The 20050-nt window shown below is 34.7% G+C and overlaps 2 protein-coding genes across 2 annotated transcripts; one reads left to right on the top strand and one right to left on the bottom strand.

The window, feature by feature from the left end:
* Positions 8 to 11557, top strand: LOC105166942 (ATP-dependent DNA helicase SRS2-like protein At4g25120). The gene is made up of 28 exons (XM_011086461.2): positions 8 to 529; positions 605 to 646; positions 782 to 945; positions 1938 to 2133; positions 2602 to 2658; positions 2758 to 2863; positions 2948 to 3081; positions 3198 to 3272; positions 3384 to 3509; positions 3585 to 3716; positions 3825 to 3908; positions 4246 to 4359; positions 5012 to 5112; positions 6044 to 6110; positions 6443 to 6493; positions 6915 to 6992; positions 7168 to 7377; positions 7496 to 7534; positions 7701 to 7772; positions 7857 to 7943; positions 8027 to 8083; positions 8810 to 9006; positions 9118 to 9211; positions 9759 to 9809; positions 10305 to 10367; positions 10495 to 10554; positions 10794 to 10856; positions 11084 to 11557. The coding sequence occupies exons 1-28, from the start codon at positions 95 to 97 to the stop codon at positions 11171 to 11173; spliced, it is 3045 nt and encodes a 1014-aa protein (XP_011084763.1). The 5' UTR covers positions 8 to 94; the 3' UTR covers positions 11174 to 11557.
* Positions 11329 to 16441, bottom strand: LOC105166943 (protein ORANGE-GREEN, chloroplastic). Its single transcript, XM_011086462.2, has 8 exons — positions 16124 to 16441; positions 15882 to 15996; positions 15520 to 15636; positions 15333 to 15419; positions 14460 to 14536; positions 13483 to 13610; positions 13044 to 13180; positions 11329 to 11606 (listed from the first exon to the last, which is right to left on the bottom strand). Exons 1-8 carry the CDS (start codon positions 16309 to 16311, stop codon positions 11529 to 11531), a joined length of 927 nt encoding a protein of 308 aa, XP_011084764.1. The 5' UTR covers positions 16312 to 16441; the 3' UTR covers positions 11329 to 11528.

Below are 20050 nucleotides of genomic sequence, written 5' to 3'. Positions count from 1 at the left end.
TTCAGAAGATAGATCAATCTTAAATTCCTGTGGTTCACCATCAAGACAACATGACAGCTCATATGGATTCAAGTCAAGTTTGAGTAGCAATTCAATGAAACCACTAGTCTTTCTTGACATGAAGGACTCTATCTTGACTTCTGATTTTCTTGGTGATGATTTTGAGGAGTCAATTTTAGAAGAAATTGATGCTCTATGCGAACAAAAATCATCTGGAGACTCTGAAAGCGATGATACTACTATGAGCAGAGCAGAAAATGAGATTATAGTTAAGAGTTGTGAGGAGGATGTTGTCATAACAAATCCTAAAGTTAGCGATGAGACTTTGAAATCCAAAGAAATTCTAAATTCTAATGTTGACCAAGCATGTGGAGTGGAAGGGGTAGGTATATCAGAGAATAAACTAACAAAGAATATGCCTGAGGAGTATGCAAAGTATATTCAGTCGCTGAATGATAAGCAGCAGGAAGCAGCATGTAGTGACATTTCAATTCCTTTGGTGATTGTTGCTGGACCAGGAAGTGGGAAGGTCTGCATTTCTCCAACATTTTGAATTGCATCTTGCTTACTTTTCATTATCATAACATTCTGGTTCATGTTTCAGACGTCCACCATGGTTGGTCGTGTTTTAATGCTTCTATATGAGGTAGTATTATATAACTGAATGCTTATCTTAATCATGTTTATCATTTTTCCATCGTATTAAGTGGGGCTTAACTGGTCTGCTTGGACCTCCACCCTTAGTCATGCTTCTCTCAGCTGCATTCTTGAATAATTCCAGGGTATCAGTCCATCCAATATTCTGGCGATGACATTTACTACAGCTGCTGCAGCTGAAATGCGGGAGAGGATAGGAGCAATTGCTGGGAAGGCAGCAGCAAAAGAGCTCACTATCAGCACATTCCACTCATTTTCTTTGCAGCTTTGTCGTTCGCATGCTGAGAAGTATGTACATGTGAAACCTCATGCAAAATAATTTGATTCTCAGTGCATTTATTATTTTTGTTGTGGGAATAAGTTCACAAATAAAAGAACTAAGAAATTGCGGTTCACCTACTTCAATATATTGCCAGTTTGTAGGCATATTGCAGGTGAAAACCAGGTCAAAATTAATTATGTGGTGTAACATCACATGCATATTTCCTTCCTACTTGAAAGATGAACAGAAATTGCTTTTGACAGGTCACAGCTTGTGAGTACCTAATGTAAATGGAACCAATCACTCTTAAGTTGGAAAAATATATAGTATGTTATACTCCAGAATTCATTTTGTTCTTTTCCTACTTTCCCCCCTTTTTTCTTTTCCTTTAAGTTAAATGTTGTTGGAAAAAAGTTCTGTAAAGTGTTGATTGCAACCTTCTTTTGGTTGCTTTCGACATGTAATCTTATGTATTTTAATTATTAGTTTCACAGAGTTTTCCATTTTGTTTGAAATCTTTCCATAGATTTTTCAAATATATCTAGGGTACTTGGTAGAGTTTGCTTGCACATAATGGACGAAACCAATATTGGTCTCATCTACTTCATTTATCCTTTTGAGGAGAATCCATTGTTAGTTTTGCCTACTTAACTCCTTTGGTTTTAGATCCTCAATATGCTTTCTAATAACCAGACTGGGGCACGACCAAACACTTCCATTTTATCAGTTATCTCGATCCAACTCAAATTTTTCATTGACTTGTCAATGCTATTCCCTTTCTTGGATATTCATAAAAATGTATGCATTATTGTTCCATGGACGACAGGCTATTCTAACTTTTGTCCATAGAACATGGGACATCCTATTTACTGTAAAAACAAACATACTTGAGTTTCATTCCATGGATGCCATAATGTTCTCACTCTTCTCTTATATAGTTCTTCATCTAAATTCCGGTCATGTGTATTGTAAAACACATATTTCCATAGAAATATTAACATGTTAGCTCATCCAATAGGATAGGCCGCACCCCTGATTTTTTGATATATGGGCATGGACAACAGAGAAAAGCTATCATAGAGGCTGTCCGCCTGTTGGAGGATGGAAAGAGAAGGCCCAGTAATGAGGTCTGCAAGCTCACTGAGTTGTCTGATATTAATTCTCCTAAACATTTTAAAGATAAGTCAAAGAAATGGCTCAAGTTTGTGACCCAGGTAAACATGTCTTTACCTTTATACCAGTTTACATTTCTGAATACGAGTTTAATGTTCTTTTAAAGTTCGTTGGTCTAGTAGCGAAAATTGATCACTTCCTCTATATTGCTATACAATACTTGCAAATGTGTACCTCTAATAGTACAATTGATTAGGGGAAAATTCCCTTAGCTAGAAAGTTAGGATACATATTGTAATGTTTTAGAATCTGTAGAGTTTGAAAGACCTCATAATGCAGCAAGTATGAAATCAATGCTTTATTGGCTCAGAGATGCACATTCTGGATTTTATTACATTTCTGCTTTTGCTTATGGCAAAATAAATTGTAAGGGAGTAGGCCGCATGGCGAAAACACTTGCATAGAATTGAGTTACCTTACAACTAGATAGCCAAATGTCATACTCCTAGATTTTATGCATCACATGGTTATGTTACTTATTTTCACGCTGCAAACTTGGTTCATTTCAGGCTAAAGCTGCTGGAAGGTTACCTGAAGATTTTCGTAAAATGGGTGATGAGACAGGAGTAAGCTGTTACTTAAATAATTTATCCCTTTCTTTTTTAATTCTCCTTTGCTACTGTCGTTTATCTCAGCATTCTATGTTGTTTTGATATCTTCTTCAGGCAATAATTCTTCAGAACTACAACGACATACTAAAATCTTGTAATGCTTTGGATTACCATGATTTTATCAGCTATTCTGTGAAGCTACTTACCGATTTTCCAGAAGGTTTACCATCTAAACATATATAAGTGTTGATTCAACATGTTATAAATGATTGTCTTTTTAATTAAATTCTGTTTTTGACTGAAGTGTTCGAAGAGTGTCAAGAATCATGGAAAGCAATTGTGATTGATGAGTTTCAGGACACAAGTGCCATGCAATATGGCTTGCTGCGCATTCTTGCATTGCACAAACGCATAACTATTGTTGGGGATGAAGATCAGGTGCATTTCATTCTTAATATCCTTCAATCCGGAACTTTGTATTTCTTTCTTCTGAATTTACTTTTCTTTTTTCTAAAGATACATTTTGTCTGATTAATCAAAGTATCATTATGCAGTCAATTTTCAGTTTCAATGGTGCTGATGTTTGTGGATTTGATTCATTCAGAAAAGATTTCCCAATGTACAAAGAGGTTAGGCTGACAATAAGCTTTTTGTTTTTCAAGAATCCGACCTATCTGTAAAATGCTACAATGTCTAGTTATGAGGTGTCTTGATAATGGTGCTTCTCATCATCTATTTAGGTCAGACTGAATATAAATTACAGGTCTACTCGCTGTATTGTTGAAGCTGCATCATTTCTTATACGAAATAATTTAAACCGATGCAAGTCGAAGGATGTCCTGACTGACAATTCTTCAGGATCAAAGGTAATAAGCCTTTGTAAAGTTGACCTTTTACCTTTCTGCACTGACTAATTTAGATTTTGGAACCATATTGATTAGATAACTATTAAGGAATGTTGCAACGAAGAGGCACAGTGTGCTTTTGTGGTCGATAAAATACTGGAAATTACATCAGATGGTTCATCTGGGAAGTGCTCCTATGGCGGTATTGCTGTTCTCTACCGGAGGCAGGTTAAGTTCTTTTTTTTGTTTTTAGTCTAATTACAACCAGAGTTTGGGAGAAGTTAAACTTTGTGCGTCCTTCAAAAATTTTGGTGTTGCCTATTTTCCTCTGAACAGGCAACAGGGAAAATATTCCAAAGTGCATTCCGCGATAGAAAAATTCCATTTAACATTCATGGGGTGGCTTTCTATCGCAAAAAGGTAGCCTCACATTTCAGTTTATCTTTGTGGAACTCTCTTTGATGTTTATTTGTTGTGGCCGTTCGGCAAGAGGGGAGTTTATTTTTGGAGTTTAAACAAAACAATTGGAGTGTTGAGACTTGTATAAGCATGCAAATAGAAATTTGATAACCCAGGAAAGGGGAATGTCACCCCCCCAAAAAAAAAAGAAAAGAAAGGCTTTTGGAGGCAGACTGACATGCTACAACATATTAATATTTGAATAAGTAAAGAGCTTTAACTTAAAACTGCAGAAAGCAATTGGTCTGGTCTTGCTGCCGTTCATCTTTTTGACTGAGCTAGTTTTGTCCTATAACAGGTGGTCCGAGCCATTATAGCTATGCTGAGTACTACGTTGCCTGGTTGTGATGATGGCCCCTTTCGTCGAGTATTCAAGGCTTTACTTCCATTTGATAAAGAGGAAAAGAAGAAGGTATACCTAGTCTTTTACCATCCATTTATACTAGGTAATATTTTTAGGTCCCGTTTGCTTTTGTATTATGATTTGTTTGGGCGGTAACATATATTTGTATTAACTGGATGATGAAAAAAAAAAGCCGGTTGTAGGTAGTTTACTTGTTTTCATTGTGTAGTTGGGATTCAACCCATTCCATTTTTGCTTCATTTTATTAAATGCATAATAAGGGGCATTTGACATATTTTACCCTCCATTATTATCAAATATATTTAAATTGAAAAAAGAAGAAAAAGGATGTTCAAGGGACATTTTGTGCCGTGATGAGGAAGAAGGCTGGGGCCGCCGTTGAGTGGGAAAGAATAAGGCGGGGGGTTGGGGGAGGGGAGGAGGAAGAAGGAAGGTGCGGCAGGGGGCAGGCAGGGGGTGAGGCTGTGAGGGGGTAATTTTACTCTTTATTGATTAGGCTATTGGTTGAGTTATTAAGATTGATCACTAATTAATACTGGGGTCAGGCCTCCAAGTCCGGGACTCCGGGCCCCCATCCCTGAAAGTAAACAGCATGCTAACTTGTAAAATTCATCTTATTCAAGCTAATCAGCCCACTTCTAGGTTTAAGCCTCTTTGACTATTCAACTGCAGTCTCAATACTTGCTTATCACTTCTTCAGGTAATTGAACACATTGACAAGGTTTCAACTGTAAGAAAATGCAGCTTTATTTCAGCAGCATGTGACATATTTAGTGCGAAGATATCAGGAACCTTTAAGAGGTTTGTTATATTATTTATTTTTAGAGAAATTAGTTTGAACTCATACAACTGTGACTTGTGTAAAAATTTATATTTAATGCACTTGTTGGTACTAGTTGATGATATCATTCATCCCTTTTGCAAATTCTTGGCAGTATTCCCTATAAGAGGGGTGGTGTTTTATACATTTCCGATGATGCACTGGTTTAAGTAAACCTATTAAGCATAACTTCCTTGTTCTATGTTCCAGATGATGTCGTTGGATACCCTACAGAATTATACAACTAAAAATCTTTGAGATGTTGAATGGCTGCTCAACTTACTGCTGTTGAACTTTTAATTTTGTGAAGTAGGTTTTTCTTGTAACTAGTATTTGAAGAGACGCTCTGACAGAATAATTTGTGAAGCAGTTAGGATTAGTTTTTGTTTATTAGTCTGTACCTGAGTTGATTATGTTAAGAAAATAGGATAGATACCCAGAAAGCTAAAATAATGCTGTATTTGCAATTACCTCCATCCAGTCATTGTTGAGAGCTCTATATGGAAAATCAAAGACCTGCAGTACTGCATGTGTATTTATATCAGGTTTATTATATTTCTAAGACTTCAAACTAAACACTACAAGTTTTTTAACTTGAAATATGCAGATAATTTAGCCTATTTATATAATTGTATAAGCAAAAAATTGTTCAACATGAGAAAATGCCTTTCAACAATGAATATCTTCTTGTGCTTTATGCATCCTAGAAAATCATCCTTTCTACAAGAGTATCTACTTATCCAATATTTTGCAGAATTATGGTTATTAGAGTGATTATGAGATTCTTTATTTGAAGTTTTATGTGTCTTTCCATTTTCTTGTGCCCTATGCCTCTCTGTAGTCTGCAATTGACTCATGAAGCATCAAATCTCTTGTAACATATTCTTTCTTTGACCATGTAATTTATTACAGGAGTCAACTGACGCAAGGGCGTAAGGTGTTGCTCACTCTAGACATGATATCAAAACTTGTTCATAGGGTCAGTCATAACTTGACAAACTTGATTTGTGTGTGTTTCTTTGTCTGCTGATGTCCAAATATATAATGATCATCAACTTCATTGTATGAGGATTTTCAGTTGCTGCAACATATATTGGTTGATGGAGTTTAATTCATTGTTAACATGTGAAACTTTAGTTCTTTACCTTTTCTTGGACCCTTGCCTCTCTTATATTTAACTTTCTACAGAAGGCATGCACTGTGTGTCTATACATATGTTTTATTCTTTGGACGGTCCATGATCTTTTCCCTACTTTTCGTTTGTATTATATCTTAATAAGCTTGTCCTTGCACCACATCTCACGCTTGCAGGAACAGTCAATTTCAGCTGTTATCACTTCTGTGGCAAACATGATACCTCAGGTTGGTTTTTTCTTTTATGGAGTTGTCTGTTTAAAAGGATGCATGTAAATAAGTGATGTGTTTGTAGTTGATTTTTTGTAATACCATTGATGCTCATTGCTGTTGTCGATTGTGATCATTTTTGCTATTTCAATGAATGATGGCTGATACTGTTTATAGTTACTGACCTAATAATAGTGGGTTTCTGTTGAGTCACACTTTAGTATATCTTTGCCTTCAAATCCTCCTTCTCATGTACTTCCAATCTCAGTTTTAAATATATGATGAACTTTTAGGTGGGTTTAGTCTTTTTCTTTTCTTTTTTTTACCTTCTCAGTTTCTTAATCCTTTTGCATTGTTTGCTACAACTAGTACAGGTAATGTTGCATAATTGTTCTATTAGCACAGTAAAACTTTTGCTTCCGAAATATTTGCTCTGTAGAAATACCTTCTTGAACAACGAGCAGTTCTTGATGTTGATGGAAGCAAGCTGCTGAATGAAGATAATGATCTTCGATCTGTAAGCATGAATTTCTTTATTCTTCACTTTCCACTTTCATGATGCATTAGGGAATACGAGTATTTTTTTCGGTTGATATTCTTGCCGGCAATATTAAATGTAACGCCTTTTCGTCAAGTGAGGGAAGTATAATTTTGTTGGCAACAAACCATAATTCGGTTGCCCCACCATGCAGGTGTTGCAGTATCTGTTGGATGATGTGTCCCTGTTTTTGACAACCGTACATACTGTTGCAGAGCGTTGCAACGATAATACAACAGAAGGGAAAGGTTGCATGACTACAATTAAAGCTTTTATTGACTATATATCTGGACGTGAAAGAGAAAATTTTCGTTCAAGAAGGCATGATGATGAAGACTCTGTTACCATTACCACAATCCATCAGGTTATGCTGCACACCGACCGCCATTAATTTTAGCTGTTGTCCTTGGAGTTTGGTTCTGCTGCCAAAGGCAACTTTTCTACTGATGTCATCAACTCTTTTGGTCATTTCTATTTTGCAGTCAAAAGGCTTAGAGTGGGACACAGTTTTCATTGTGAAGGTACTAATTTGATTATTGGCTTTACTGTAGCTCAAGTCCTGGCATTACATGACATAGTACTTGTCATGAATATATGCAGTTTGCTACAGGATGCTGCTTGATTAGGAATGGGAATTATTTGTTTACTATCTGTTATCACTTATAGACCTAATATTTGGACACCCAGGCAAATGAAGCTGAGATTCCCCTGTTGCACGAATATAATGGCATTCTGAATGAGAGTGCTACCTCACTTGAGGTAAGATTAAGTGTTTGGATCAAGACCTTCTGATGAGCTTTTCAAAAATATTCTTTATTATCTGACTTGCACTACAAATGTTAGGAAGAGAGACGCTTGTTATATGTGGCGATGACTCGAGCGCGCAAGAAACTTTTCATGCTATACGTGATTATGGATTCTAATTGGCAGGTGCAAGCAACAAAATGCTTTTGATTCTGCGTTAACTCTTCATAATCTTCGTTTAAGCACCAGTAAAGCAAACTTCTTTTCAGGTTCTTCAACCATCACGATTTCTTAGAGAAATTCCAAATCACCTATTGGAGGCTCAGGTAAAACCTTCTTTCAATTATAGATCTTCTCGCTGTAAAGTTATGCTCGAATTGTGCACGAAGATCACATTTCTCTTTCTTGCATAACTTTATCATTATATCATTTTCAACTGAATAAAATCTTCAGTAATAAAATCTTGATATTCTAAACCATTCCATGGTACACTTAAGTACAACACACACGTTTAATATTCAAATTGAGAATAAACTAGGAAAGATATCAAAATCAATTGTCTATAGCGCAATCCATTAGGTCAAGTGAATGGATGACACCGTTGAGAACTTCTGTGTAACATAGAAGAATACATATAGGTCGACCCACAATCAATTTTAATATTCATTTGTCCTGTATTTTCCATAAATCATAAGAAAATAAAAGATGCCTTCTATCTCTATGTTGGTCCTTCTCTCCTCAGAAATCATGAGATTTCTCACCTAAATCAGACTTTTTTGTCTGTGAAGAAAAAGGAACATAAAATACTTGTATATTCATTTTACCTAGTTAAGACGAATGACCTCTAGGCCACACCATACTTTTATAGCATAAAACTCCATTCTTAGACAGTGGGCTTTTATAATGTGATCATTGGAAGGATGTTAGCAAATATAGGTGGGTTGTTTTTTGAAAAGTTAATAGCTTTGTTTCGGATTGTTCAGTCTTCTAACAATATTTGTTTATCCTTCTGGCTACGTGATCTAGATGTTATCTGGTTATTTATTTTATAGGAAGAGCTGATCTCAGCTTGTTCAGAAACAACTTACCAGCAAACTGAGCAAGAAACTCCCCGGATTTCTGTTAGTCTCAGAACAGGATCTCCTGAAAAGAATACAATGCAGCACTTTTCTGTTGATAATTTATTCAATGAATCATCCACAGAGCTTAGTGAACCTGAATACTGCAACAGCAATAACTTCTTGAAAAGGTGTTTCTCAAACACACATCTATGATGAACCGAACGTCATACAAATATTGACAACAACCGTATGTAAAATCCTCCCCATTTTTAATTCAATTTTTCATCATAAGTTTACAGGTTTAGTGCAGAAGACCGAGCTGTCATTTCCCTTTTGTTCCATCAATGGGCCAAGAAGCCTGCATTTCATGACCCCAAGAGATTACTTAACAAGGTAAATCATAATTCCTGACCCTCCAACTACAGCATCCAGTTCTCAAACTTCTATAACAGCAAGATGTCCATCCATTAGTTTGATTTTAATTATAATTGAGGAAACCCAAGGTTGACAATTTCATTGTGTTTCTTCTGCCACTATGGTGGGAGCTCAAGTAGTTCCCTAATAAGATCGAGAAATTAACTGCCTTTTTCCACTCTGGAAAATACTCAATTCGGTTGTAGGCATTAGTCTTAATAAAATTCGTAAATGCTAATGCCCTCACCATATTCAAGTTAATATTGAATCGCTATTTCTTGCAAACAACTGACATCTTCGTCAACCTTTTCTTCTGTGGGGAGTGATAAATTAGCAATGACGCTTAATTGTTGGTAGTAGCAACCTCTATGAGTTTGCATGTACATCTAACCCTTCATTCATAATGTTAGACCATGTCTTTGAGCACTTCCTGTGAGCTGTTTTCTCAACTGTCAGATGGCAACTGGTATAGCTATCTTATATCTAACATTGTGCTACTCAATTATCTAACTCATTCTTTTTACAGGTAGCTTTTGTCATTGATGAACGTTTGCGGGCCAAGAAAAGCACACACAAGGTTGTGGTAGTCCATAACTTACATTTTCCCTTTCCAAGATGTGTTGATTTCTGCTTCAATTCTCCTTTCACTCTTTTGCATTATAAGTGGTTGACTGTGTTTGCCCTCTCGTCTTGCTCTCATTTTGACCAAGTTTCACTTGAACGAGCAACTTCATTTTACCCCAAGGAGGATAAAGCAGGGAAGAAAAGGGGAAATTAGGAAACTTTTAGCCACTTGCATGCTTTATTTAAATATTTCAGTTAGCATGCCTTCTGCAGGATTTTCTCGACTGAACTTGATACTTGTGAAGAATGTACAAGTTAAATTTGGGGTTTAAAATTAAGGGAACTGCGCTATTGCCAGTTCAATGCCAGTTTAAACCTTCACCAAGGTCTTTATATCACTTATTAAATAAGAAAGTTTGGATGAACTTTATTCCTTACATATGCATTACTATAACAGAAACTTACTGTAACATATTTTGGGAGAAATGACTCCTTTGTCATTTGTCAGGATGCTTTGCGTGAGTTGAAGTCTTGTTTGACATCTGATGAGGCTTATCACTTTGCCGTATCAGTAAGTTTCTATTGCTAAATATATTGAATGCTCAATAATGAAACAACAATGCGCACATGATGAGAAAAGACCAGACCAGTTGCAGATTCTACTTAACCTACCTTATTTTCTTGAATTTTCCTATAAGGTCCTGAAGTGGGAGCAAATCCCTGCTGAAAAGCGAGCTCATTTAATGAGAGAGAAACAGGTTTGTAAAATTCAATTTGTTGGAAGCCCTCTGCTTTGATTCAAGTCTAATTACTAGCATAAACCCAAATGCAGCAAGATTCTTATTTTCTTTCTTTTGTTTGCGCTGTAGCGTCTGCTCTATGTAGAATACATCCGTATGCAAATCACAAACCTGTTTTTTCCTTTTTCAAAATTCTAGTATGTGATACTTCTAATTTTGGTTATGCAAAAAGTCAATCATACTTTTTTGTTGTTCAGGAACACTTCCAGAAACTAAGAATAGAGAGCGCCATGAATTCATCCGAACCAACTACGAAACAGGTGACTAGTAATCTTTACTTCAGTTAATGGCTTGATGTGCTCTTCTGTTGCCAAATAGATTAGTTGTTATGAGTTTGACTGTTAATGTTTAAAGCGCATTATGGTGGAATTATTCTTACTGGAATCATTTGATCAGTGTTTGATAGCTTGTTCTCGCTTTCAGATTTGGACTATGCTCAATCGAAGCTGACTCATTTCTTTCCCCCCTTGTGTTTTCCAAATAACAGATTGCATACTTACAGAACCTCGGTTGCACTACAGTACCTACATCCCGCCTCCATGCTTCTCGTTTGATCGAGGAATATAAATCATTATAACCACATTTTGATCACTGATAGGTGTCGATGCATGTCTTGTAGTCGTGCAATGAGCAGTTCGTCCTTATTGTATTTATGGAACATTTTTCTGAGCTTTAAATATTTTGAAAAAATTCAGATAATGGTTTAGTTAAGAAAGATATGAAGTTAACTAGTTAACACGTGAGACAAGAGTGGGTGAGCCTAGTATAAATGGCTCGTGTATGTTATGCTTTATTCCTAGTCTTGGCCTTAATACAACAGCCAACATATTTGAGGTAAGGTAGCAACTGTCTTTAGCCTATATGCACAAACATGTTTGGTAATATTTGGGTGAACCATGCAGGAAGAAAAGAAACTCTATATCTTCAAGATCTCAGTCAAATGGGTCAATGCGTGGGTCGTGCTCACTTGCCATAGCCATTCCCGTGCAAAGACACGTTGGGCACATGACCTGCAATACCAAAGTAGGTTACAGCAACGTGCTATCAGTGACGATAACAATATGTATTTAGATCATTTTTCTCTCTTGACATTTAATGTAATTATATATAAATTTTTTGGTTAGATTTATTTTAATCTAATATATAAAAATATAAAAAAAATTTCTATAAAATTTTTAATTTTAAAACTTACCTCTAGTTTATAAATAAATAATTACACCGTTTCATGGTCAATTTGAATTTATTATTTTTAAAATAATAACTAAAATACTCCTCTTAATCAACTGATCAAATAAGAAATATATAATTATTTTAATTTATAATATATAAATTTATATCAATTAAAATATACTTAAAATTTAATAAAAAAATATTATTTCAAAATAATAATCATAACCACCTCCACCCCACCACCTATTGGCCCCCTGCTTCCCCTCAACCTCCGCCCCCTCCCCACCCTCCCACTTTAGGCCTGGGCGACGATGATCTCCCTTGCTGCATTGTGGAATTAAAATAATATTTTATTATTAATAAATATCTGTAATGTTATATATATTAAATGTGAGAGAAGGATAAAAATATTAAAAAATATATATTTTTTCATAACTAATTCGCAGTCATTATGAAATTAAAATAATATTTTATTATTAATAAATATCTGTAATGTTATATATATTAAATGTGAGAGAAGGATAAAAATATTAAAAAATATATATTTTTTCATAACTAATTCGCAGTCAAAGCGCGTGTGACTCAATTTCTGTACAGAGCGATTTCTTTGAACATTATTTTATACCACAAGGAGGTAATTAATACTTTAATTTTTTCATAGGGTATTTTTTGAACATTTCTATCATCACAGAAGGATCGCTGAATTTTTTCGTAAATTTTATATGATTTAAAAAATTATATCTACCATCCCTAAGTTTGCTATCTTCTAATAATAAGTTTATTCGTTAGTCAAAATTCACCTAATTTTCTTATACTAACAAAAAGATAAAAAAAATTATATTTAACCCTGATTAATTTATTACAGATCAAATAAATTTTTTTATGACCAAATTATTTTCATGCATATGTAATACATGTGAGGAGGTATATTTTCACCGGTTTGAAAAAAATTGTTTGATCTACAATAAGTCAGTAATAAGTTAATCGAAAATAAATATCAATTTATATTCTTTTTTTTTAATATCAACAAATTCAACGATTTTGACCAACGATGGACTTTATTTGTTAGACGGAAACAAACATAAGAAGTGCTAGATGTAATTTATCAAATCATTGATTATACAAAGTTTTAGGGGAAGAAAGTGTACTTATCCCTTCTATATATAACCTAATGATTGTCACAATTAGCAGAGAGAGGAAAAATAAATCCACAAGTCACAAAAAATAAAATCAAAAACAGGTGAATGCAAATGCAAATCAGCGTTCTGAGAGCATACCTTTCCAGATCCTGAACAATTTGAGCATCTTTCAGTTTTAGGTGGTGACAGGGGCTGGTCTCCGCTATTCAGTGTTGAGACTGGTTCAATAAGAACAAGAGATCCAGTGCTTGAACAGCGAGCACAAGCAAGATACCCTGAAAAATAAGTTTCATGAGTATCAACATGCATTTCCCGTCTTGAGCGGCAAAATATTCTCATGGTTGTTTTAATATTTAATTAAAGAGAATATCTGTTGCCCCTCTAAAAATGAAAAATAAAATGGCATTGATAAAAGGCATGCAGGAAGCTTAGGTCATTAGTGAAATCAGGAAAGCTAGCTTATGTGAGTCCAAAGTTCTGCCAAATATATATAAGAGGTGATGATCTAATTTAGGAAGTTGAAGTTGTAGCCAAGGAAAGTATCCCATGGCACAAAAGACAAATATGCAGTAATTACCTGTACCAAGACAATACTTGCATCGCTTATGCTCCTGCTGCTTCACGTTGTTTATCTCCACCACCATCAAGGCAGATATTACTCCTACTGCTCCTCCCGAGAATGATGCCACAATGGGATCAACTTGACTACAAAGTTCATAATTTCCCAGTGAGGAACATCAATGCATATGCAATACCCCTCACCTCAACTCATCTAAACTTCAGAACACCTATGTCAACCATTCATGAAATACAGGTCTTAATTCAATGGAGTAAACCACCTATAGTCCATCACATTATTGGTCTAACCCAACAATATAATTTACCAAGCAGAAAAAGAAACAGGAGAATTCACCTAATACTCTAGGTTCGGATAAGAGCACTCGTTTTTATTTGTTGCTAACCATTTCAGATTACTTAAATTTTGTCTTTCAACTTTCCCTCCATGAGGAGATCTCAGATGATGAACCAGAAGTAACTTATGTGCATTCCACATTTCCACAACACTTAATACACAGATGATTACCTCCCTGGGACACTGAGTGGTCCATAAATTCCATTTGCACAATAATAGGCTGGCACAAAAACTATAGTTGACTTCTTAGGATCTAACTAAATCTAAGTCTTGTTACCATTAACTGTTCATGACACACCAATGGATAATTAAACACATCTGCAGAAAAACAGGTTGGCATGAAAACTGCATAGATGATTTCTTTATCCAATCTAAGTCTTGTTATTGTTTAGAGTTGAAACCAAGAGAAGCCAAAAGCAGATAAATTCAATAATAATGTCCTTCTATAATTCAAGACCTACCCAGAGAGACAACAAGAGAACTACAGTATTATAGTAAAATACCACTGGCATTCTTAACCATTATATAAAGCTATATTAGCAACATACCCTATCCATGGAGTGGTAAGATAAATTTATAACAGCTAAAGTTAATCATGTAATCTGATGGAACGGGCAGTAAGAGGAGGAGAAAATGCATACCTCAATTGCATTGGAAGATGCACACTGCGAATAAAATCAGCATAAGATGTCCCCCCAAGTCCAAGTTTTAGCTCCAGCTGATGTCACAAAAAGGGAATACCAGGATTAGAACCACGAGACTTATAACAACTCTCGGTGTGACGAAGATCTTCTTTTCTTTCCTTTTTTTCCCATGTGATAGAATCACTTCACAGTAGACAATCTTTCATACTTACTCATTTTGTTTCTAGTTTCTAACTATTTTTAGGTGTCTACTTTTACTACCACCGGGATCAATGCTAAGAATAACCGCTGCTAAACGTATCAGGTTCAAGCACCTGATTATTAGTCAGCCCACTTCATTATTCTTTTGGGATATAATTGAGTCATATACTGCCTATAATGTGCACAAAAATCATCAGATATTTCTGAATATGCACTATACTCAGGGAAAACATCTTCAGAAATATAGTTCACTACCAAAATTACCTCTCCTCTCTTAACCAAACAAAGGAGTCAAGAAAAAATCACCAATTTCTCACGTAGTTAAAAATGTCACATGAGCATTTACCATATCTACTTCTGTCTACATTCAACTATGCTAAATCTTAAATCAATTCAACCTATACTTAAGCACCCAGAATATTTAATTTTTCAAGATAGTGTGAGAAAAGCATAGTCACTTGACAAGTTTATGTCACAATATGATGTTCCATCACATGACAGGATGATGGAACAGACAAAAGAATAACATGCACCATCAGAATTTATATTTTCCCTTTTTACACACATGAAGATGCATTGGCTGGGAACTAATTTAACCAGAACCACGATGTTGTCCCTAGTAACTCATCAGTAGCCCGAGAATCATAACGAAAGTGCAGTAGAACTTACCGTGGGAGCTAGAAGTCCACCAAAGAGCATGACTCCAGCAATAAGTGAGAAACACATAGCATAGTATTCTTTAAGATTTGATGAGTTCTGCAAATAACTCATTTATCAGACATCACTCTGGCCATAAGTTGTAGACATGAATAGTTAAAGCAATTAGTCCCATATAAAGCATCGAAAAATGATTTACCAAAGGAGGCAAAAAGGGAATGAATGAAGGAAAATTGGGAAGCTCATTCTCTTGCTCTTCGTTTATAATACCAAGCTCGGCGCTTTTAATTCTTTGCTGTATTCTCAGCCGACGAACCTACAAAATTTCACAATAGCAATATAGCCATACAGCACCTAACTGTGCCAGAAATGAAGAATAATAGATCTAACTAACATCCTACAATTCAACCACGAATCATAATTTATTTTGTATAGAGAAATTAAAATATTAAAGCTATAAAAAGCTTTCTGATATTGTGTGGTGTGTATAGGTTACAGAATTTAAACTCTCTTTAGTCTCCCCCACTAAAAAAGAAAAAAGATTAATGAGAAAACACTAACCTCCTCCATATGCAAAAAGATTTTATTCCGTCGACTGCGGATATTATCCTGAATTTCCTGCAACTCCATCTTTGCAAAGTCCTGTACCGTCTCCGGCCCTTCTATTATACAAAACCTGCGAACAAACGAGCCTCAATCTCTCACGTTCCAATTCACCACCAAAAAATCACAAAAAAAGAGCACCAAATCCGGAAGACACCACTAAAAAGGTGGTGCACATCATAAATCAATAGACACATTACGCGGCGGAATTTCTGTCAGCCGATGAATCGGAGTCAACGGAGGCAGCAAAAGACGACGCGTCTGCGTCCGACGCCATGGATCGCCATTTAAGATTGGACTTCAACTTTCCCCGGAGATATCCTCTTGATTCAGATGAATAACACGGCGCCGGCAAATGAGAAATCGTCAAAATCCGAGAACAGAGCATTTCGGCAGCGAAATCGAGGGTTCCAGTCGGCTGAAAACGAACGACGAGTAGGAGAAAGAGTATAATAGTAGCATAGAATCTCTCAACTCTAACTCAACTCAAGTGGCGAGCTGAAGCCATTTTCTATTTGGCGTCGTGGGAAATATAAAAATCTGGTGGGAAAATTAAGGCGCTTACACGTGTGACCCTTTCTATTGGCTGATGGGTCAACTTCATATGTCACTCCAACTTCAAATTAAACAGAATGAATATATTTACGGCAAAAATTTCACTTTTGATCATGTAACTATAGGGTGTGTTACACTTTTCGTCTTTTATCTTTTGAATAAGCGTATTTAATTATGTAGTTTTGATTCGTTTGATACATTTAGTCTTGTAACTATTGATAGAACAATTTTAGTCTTATATGTATTTTACGAAAACACATTTTGTTCTGTAATTTATAGAAGCTGACACTTTTAGTACTACTTTTGACCAGAATAAAAAAAATAATTTTCGAAAAAAAATGCGTGGTGCTCACTCGCATAAGGTGCTGATGTTGTGGGAAATAGAATAAAATCGTATTTTTTCACAAGAATCCCATTCATTCTCAAACCAACATTAACTTTTCCTTTCACCTTGAAACCCTAATTTTCACCCAAATCCTACCAATTCTCGTCCCATTTATGTATCGAGACAAAATTTGTCTAATTCACTTTCATCCCGTACTTAATCCGTCTTGAAGGTGGTGTTTTTTGCTGAAAAAGGAGGCTAGTGAGTAATCAGTAAGTAACAAAAAATGTTTGAGAATTATTCAATTGCAACTGGAGATGACTTGTCTGTTGAGGACATCTTGGACAAATGACATTCAAGAAGAATGTTTCGTTCATGTGAAAATACGGGGTTAGCCAATGATTTTGTTTCTATAATTTATGTTGGTGTTTGTGTAATCATTTGGAGGTTTGGGGAAATTAGGGTTGAAATGAGGAATCAGTGCAAGGCTCATAAAAAGGTATGATAGTGTTTAGTAATTAACGCCTGAAAACAAGTATATTTCTCTATAACCATATTTCACTCGCCAACAAAGCAGGACTAAAAGTGTCAATTTTTATAAATTACAGGATTGAATGTGTTTTCATAAAAAGTATATAGGACTAAAATTCTTATGTCAATAGCTACAGGACTAAATGTATTAAAAATATCAAAATTATGGGACTAAATATATTTATTCAAGAAATAAAGGACGAAAAGTGCAGCACACCTATAGTTACAGGACGAAAAATGAAATTTTGCCTATATTTAATTTTTCCCCTAATTATAGAAGAAAAGTTATTATAGTGTAGACACATTGGTGAAGTCGAGGTTGGGCTGATTTCGCGATTTGAGTTTAGGTAGGGTCCAACATTCAAATAAAGTATATCTTAAAGTATTTTTAGTTCTCAATCTGAATTATGAATTGGTCTACAATATGAATCGTTAAGTTTACTAAGATGGCTTTTAGCTAAAAAACTTTGATACTTAAATCAATTCGATTATAGTTAACGGAGTCACATAACTAGACGTCATAGTCATAAATGCATATTTTGTATTATGTAGCTCTTGATATTTATAATAGGAGTTTGTGTGTCAAGAGTGTATTGATCTATGTGTTTCAAAACACGTTCTTAAAAGGAGTCAAGGATAGACAATATGTATAATGAGTTTCTCGACCCAACCCGAGTAAAAACAAACTCAGGCATGTGTCCTTTTTCGTAATTTTTGACAATTTGAAGGACAAAAGCGTCTTTTCCAAACTTTCAAGTGGGATATTTTAGATAAACAAAATCACCAGATTGTCATTGGATCCCACCTAATAATGCTCTTTTGGACTCAATAGTTTAGTGGTGAGAGTGTAGCGAGTGGGGGTTGGGTGCTGACTTTGATAGATGGAATTGTTGTTGGATGGATACAAATTCTTTTGAGATGGAAAACTCATAAATGTCCTTTCAGATGTGAAATGTTCAAGAATGGATAAATTTTAGGCTCGCATTTTCTTCCCTTGAAAAGGATATTTTGATATGATTAAATTGTTATGTATTTAATATACCAAAAATATTATATAAATTCATAATTCTAGAACATAGTATGTGCCCGTTTGGCCTCATGATTGAACAGACTAAATTTATGTTCGACTGCAAATACAATTTTTTATATCATTTGGCTCTTTTTTCTTGAAATTATTTTTAGAATTACCCGAAACCACGTCTTGATAAAAAACTATCATATATAAGTTTTAATCCCACAATAATTATTTTTTTATCTAGTTACTTTTCTACCAATACCAATTGACATGAGGTTAGTTTTAGAATATTGGAATTGTAATTACAAAAGCCATAATTTTTTTTTTCCAAAATCATCAATTTTGTCATAATCAATTATAAAATTGAATTTTAAATTAATAATAGTCCCAATAAGCAATATAATTTGTTGATTTATACACATTAAATAAACTTGTACGATTGCCAATAAAAAATATTTTTTTATTAATTAATTTTAGTAATTTAATTTATATTTTTTTCATGTTATAGGAGTAATATCAAATAATAAAATGATAAACTATAAAATTTCAAAATATTAAATATGTGAAAAACTATAAATTTTATTAGTGTCAAATTATTCAAATTATATAAAAATTCTAATATCGACTGTAGATATACGATTCTAGAAATAATTTAAAAACATTAGATTTAAATTAAAATTATTATAATGAGAATAAAATAGTCGAGAAATAATTGAACTTATTTAAAAAAAAATAAGTTAAAAAAATCTCAAAATACTCATTTGAAAAGCCGTTTTCAAAATCATCGCAAACACGCCTTTTATCACTTGGTTAAAAAAAATAGAATTGAAATAAATTTTATAATTTAAAAAAGAAAAACAAATTCCCCTTTTGCCCCCATCGAACAACTTCTTCACCATTGATGAGAAAAAATGGATCTGAAATAGAGTGCATACGCAGCCGCCTAACCCTAAAACTGCAAAAAACCCGCTTATAAATATTCCCATCCATTCAGCTCAGCCTCTCTCCTCCTATCAACTCACAGCTTTCTCCTCTGCATTTCTGGAATTCCTCAATCGCTAAACCCCAATTTATATATACACTTGTCTTTTGTATCTATTATTTTTCTTGATTAAAGATCGCTGTGATGACTGCACAAAGTTCAAGCTCAACAGACCGGATCGCCAGAGGCTTCCTTAGCCTTTTGCATGTCGATTCTTCCTTCTTTCCTGAGCGACTTTTAATCGCTAAACCCCAATTTATATATACACTTGTCTTTTGTAGTTATTATTTTCCTTGATTAAAGATCGCTGTGATGACTGCACAAAGTTCAAGCTCAACAGACCGGATCGCCAGAGGCTTCCTTAGCCTTTTGCATGTCGATTCTTCCTTCTTTCCTGAGCGACTTTTCTTTATTTTATTTTGATTTGTTTCTGTTTGGGGAAAAAGTGAAAATGCGATGAGGATTACTAAGCTCCCTCTTCTGAGAATTTTTGGTTGAGGAAAATCGCTGGCAGAATCGAACCATATGTGAACAAGCCATTTCTGAGCAGTCTCTTTTCTCCCGTTTCTTCAATTTATTTTTTTTAATTTTTGGTTCATTTGTTAGCACTTGAAGGATTACAGTCCTCTGAATATGATAAACACGTTCTTCTTTTCTTTTCTTTTCTTTTGAATTTTTGGGGTAAGATACATATTTATAGTTATTTATTAAGTGCGGGA

This window comes from Sesamum indicum, linkage group LG7 (genome assembly GCF_000512975.1).
Source record: "Sesamum indicum cultivar Zhongzhi No. 13 linkage group LG7, S_indicum_v1.0, whole genome shotgun sequence".
Taxonomy (NCBI): Eukaryota; Viridiplantae; Streptophyta; class Magnoliopsida; order Lamiales; family Pedaliaceae; genus Sesamum; species Sesamum indicum.
Note: the sequence above shows the minus strand (reverse complement) of the source record. Positions and strands in the feature narration are given on the sequence as shown.

Bases quoted from the DNA above. Each gene is read 5' to 3' on its own strand.
- LOC105166942 (XM_011086461.2), top strand. From the start codon at position 95: ATGAAACCACTAGTCTTTCTTGACATGAAGGACTCTATCTTGACTTCT. The intron at 530-604 runs GTCTGCATTTCT...TTCATGTTTCAG, and splicing joins CTGGACCAGGAAGTGGGAAG to ACGTCCACCATGGTTGGTCG. The intron at 7,535-7,700 runs GTACTAATTTGA...TTGGACACCCAG, and splicing joins ACACAGTTTTCATTGTGAAG to GCAAATGAAGCTGAGATTCC.
- LOC105166943 (XM_011086462.2), bottom strand. From the start codon at position 16,311: ATGCTCTGTTCTCGGATTTTGACGATTTCTCATTTGCCGGCGCCGTGT. The intron at 15,997-16,123 runs GTAATGTGTCTA...GTTTGTTCGCAG, and splicing joins GCTGACAGAAATTCCGCCGC to GTTTTGTATAATAGAAGGGC. The intron at 15,637-15,881 runs GTTAGTGTTTTC...GAAATTTTGTAG, and splicing joins TCTTTTTGCATATGGAGGAG to GTTCGTCGGCTGAGAATACA.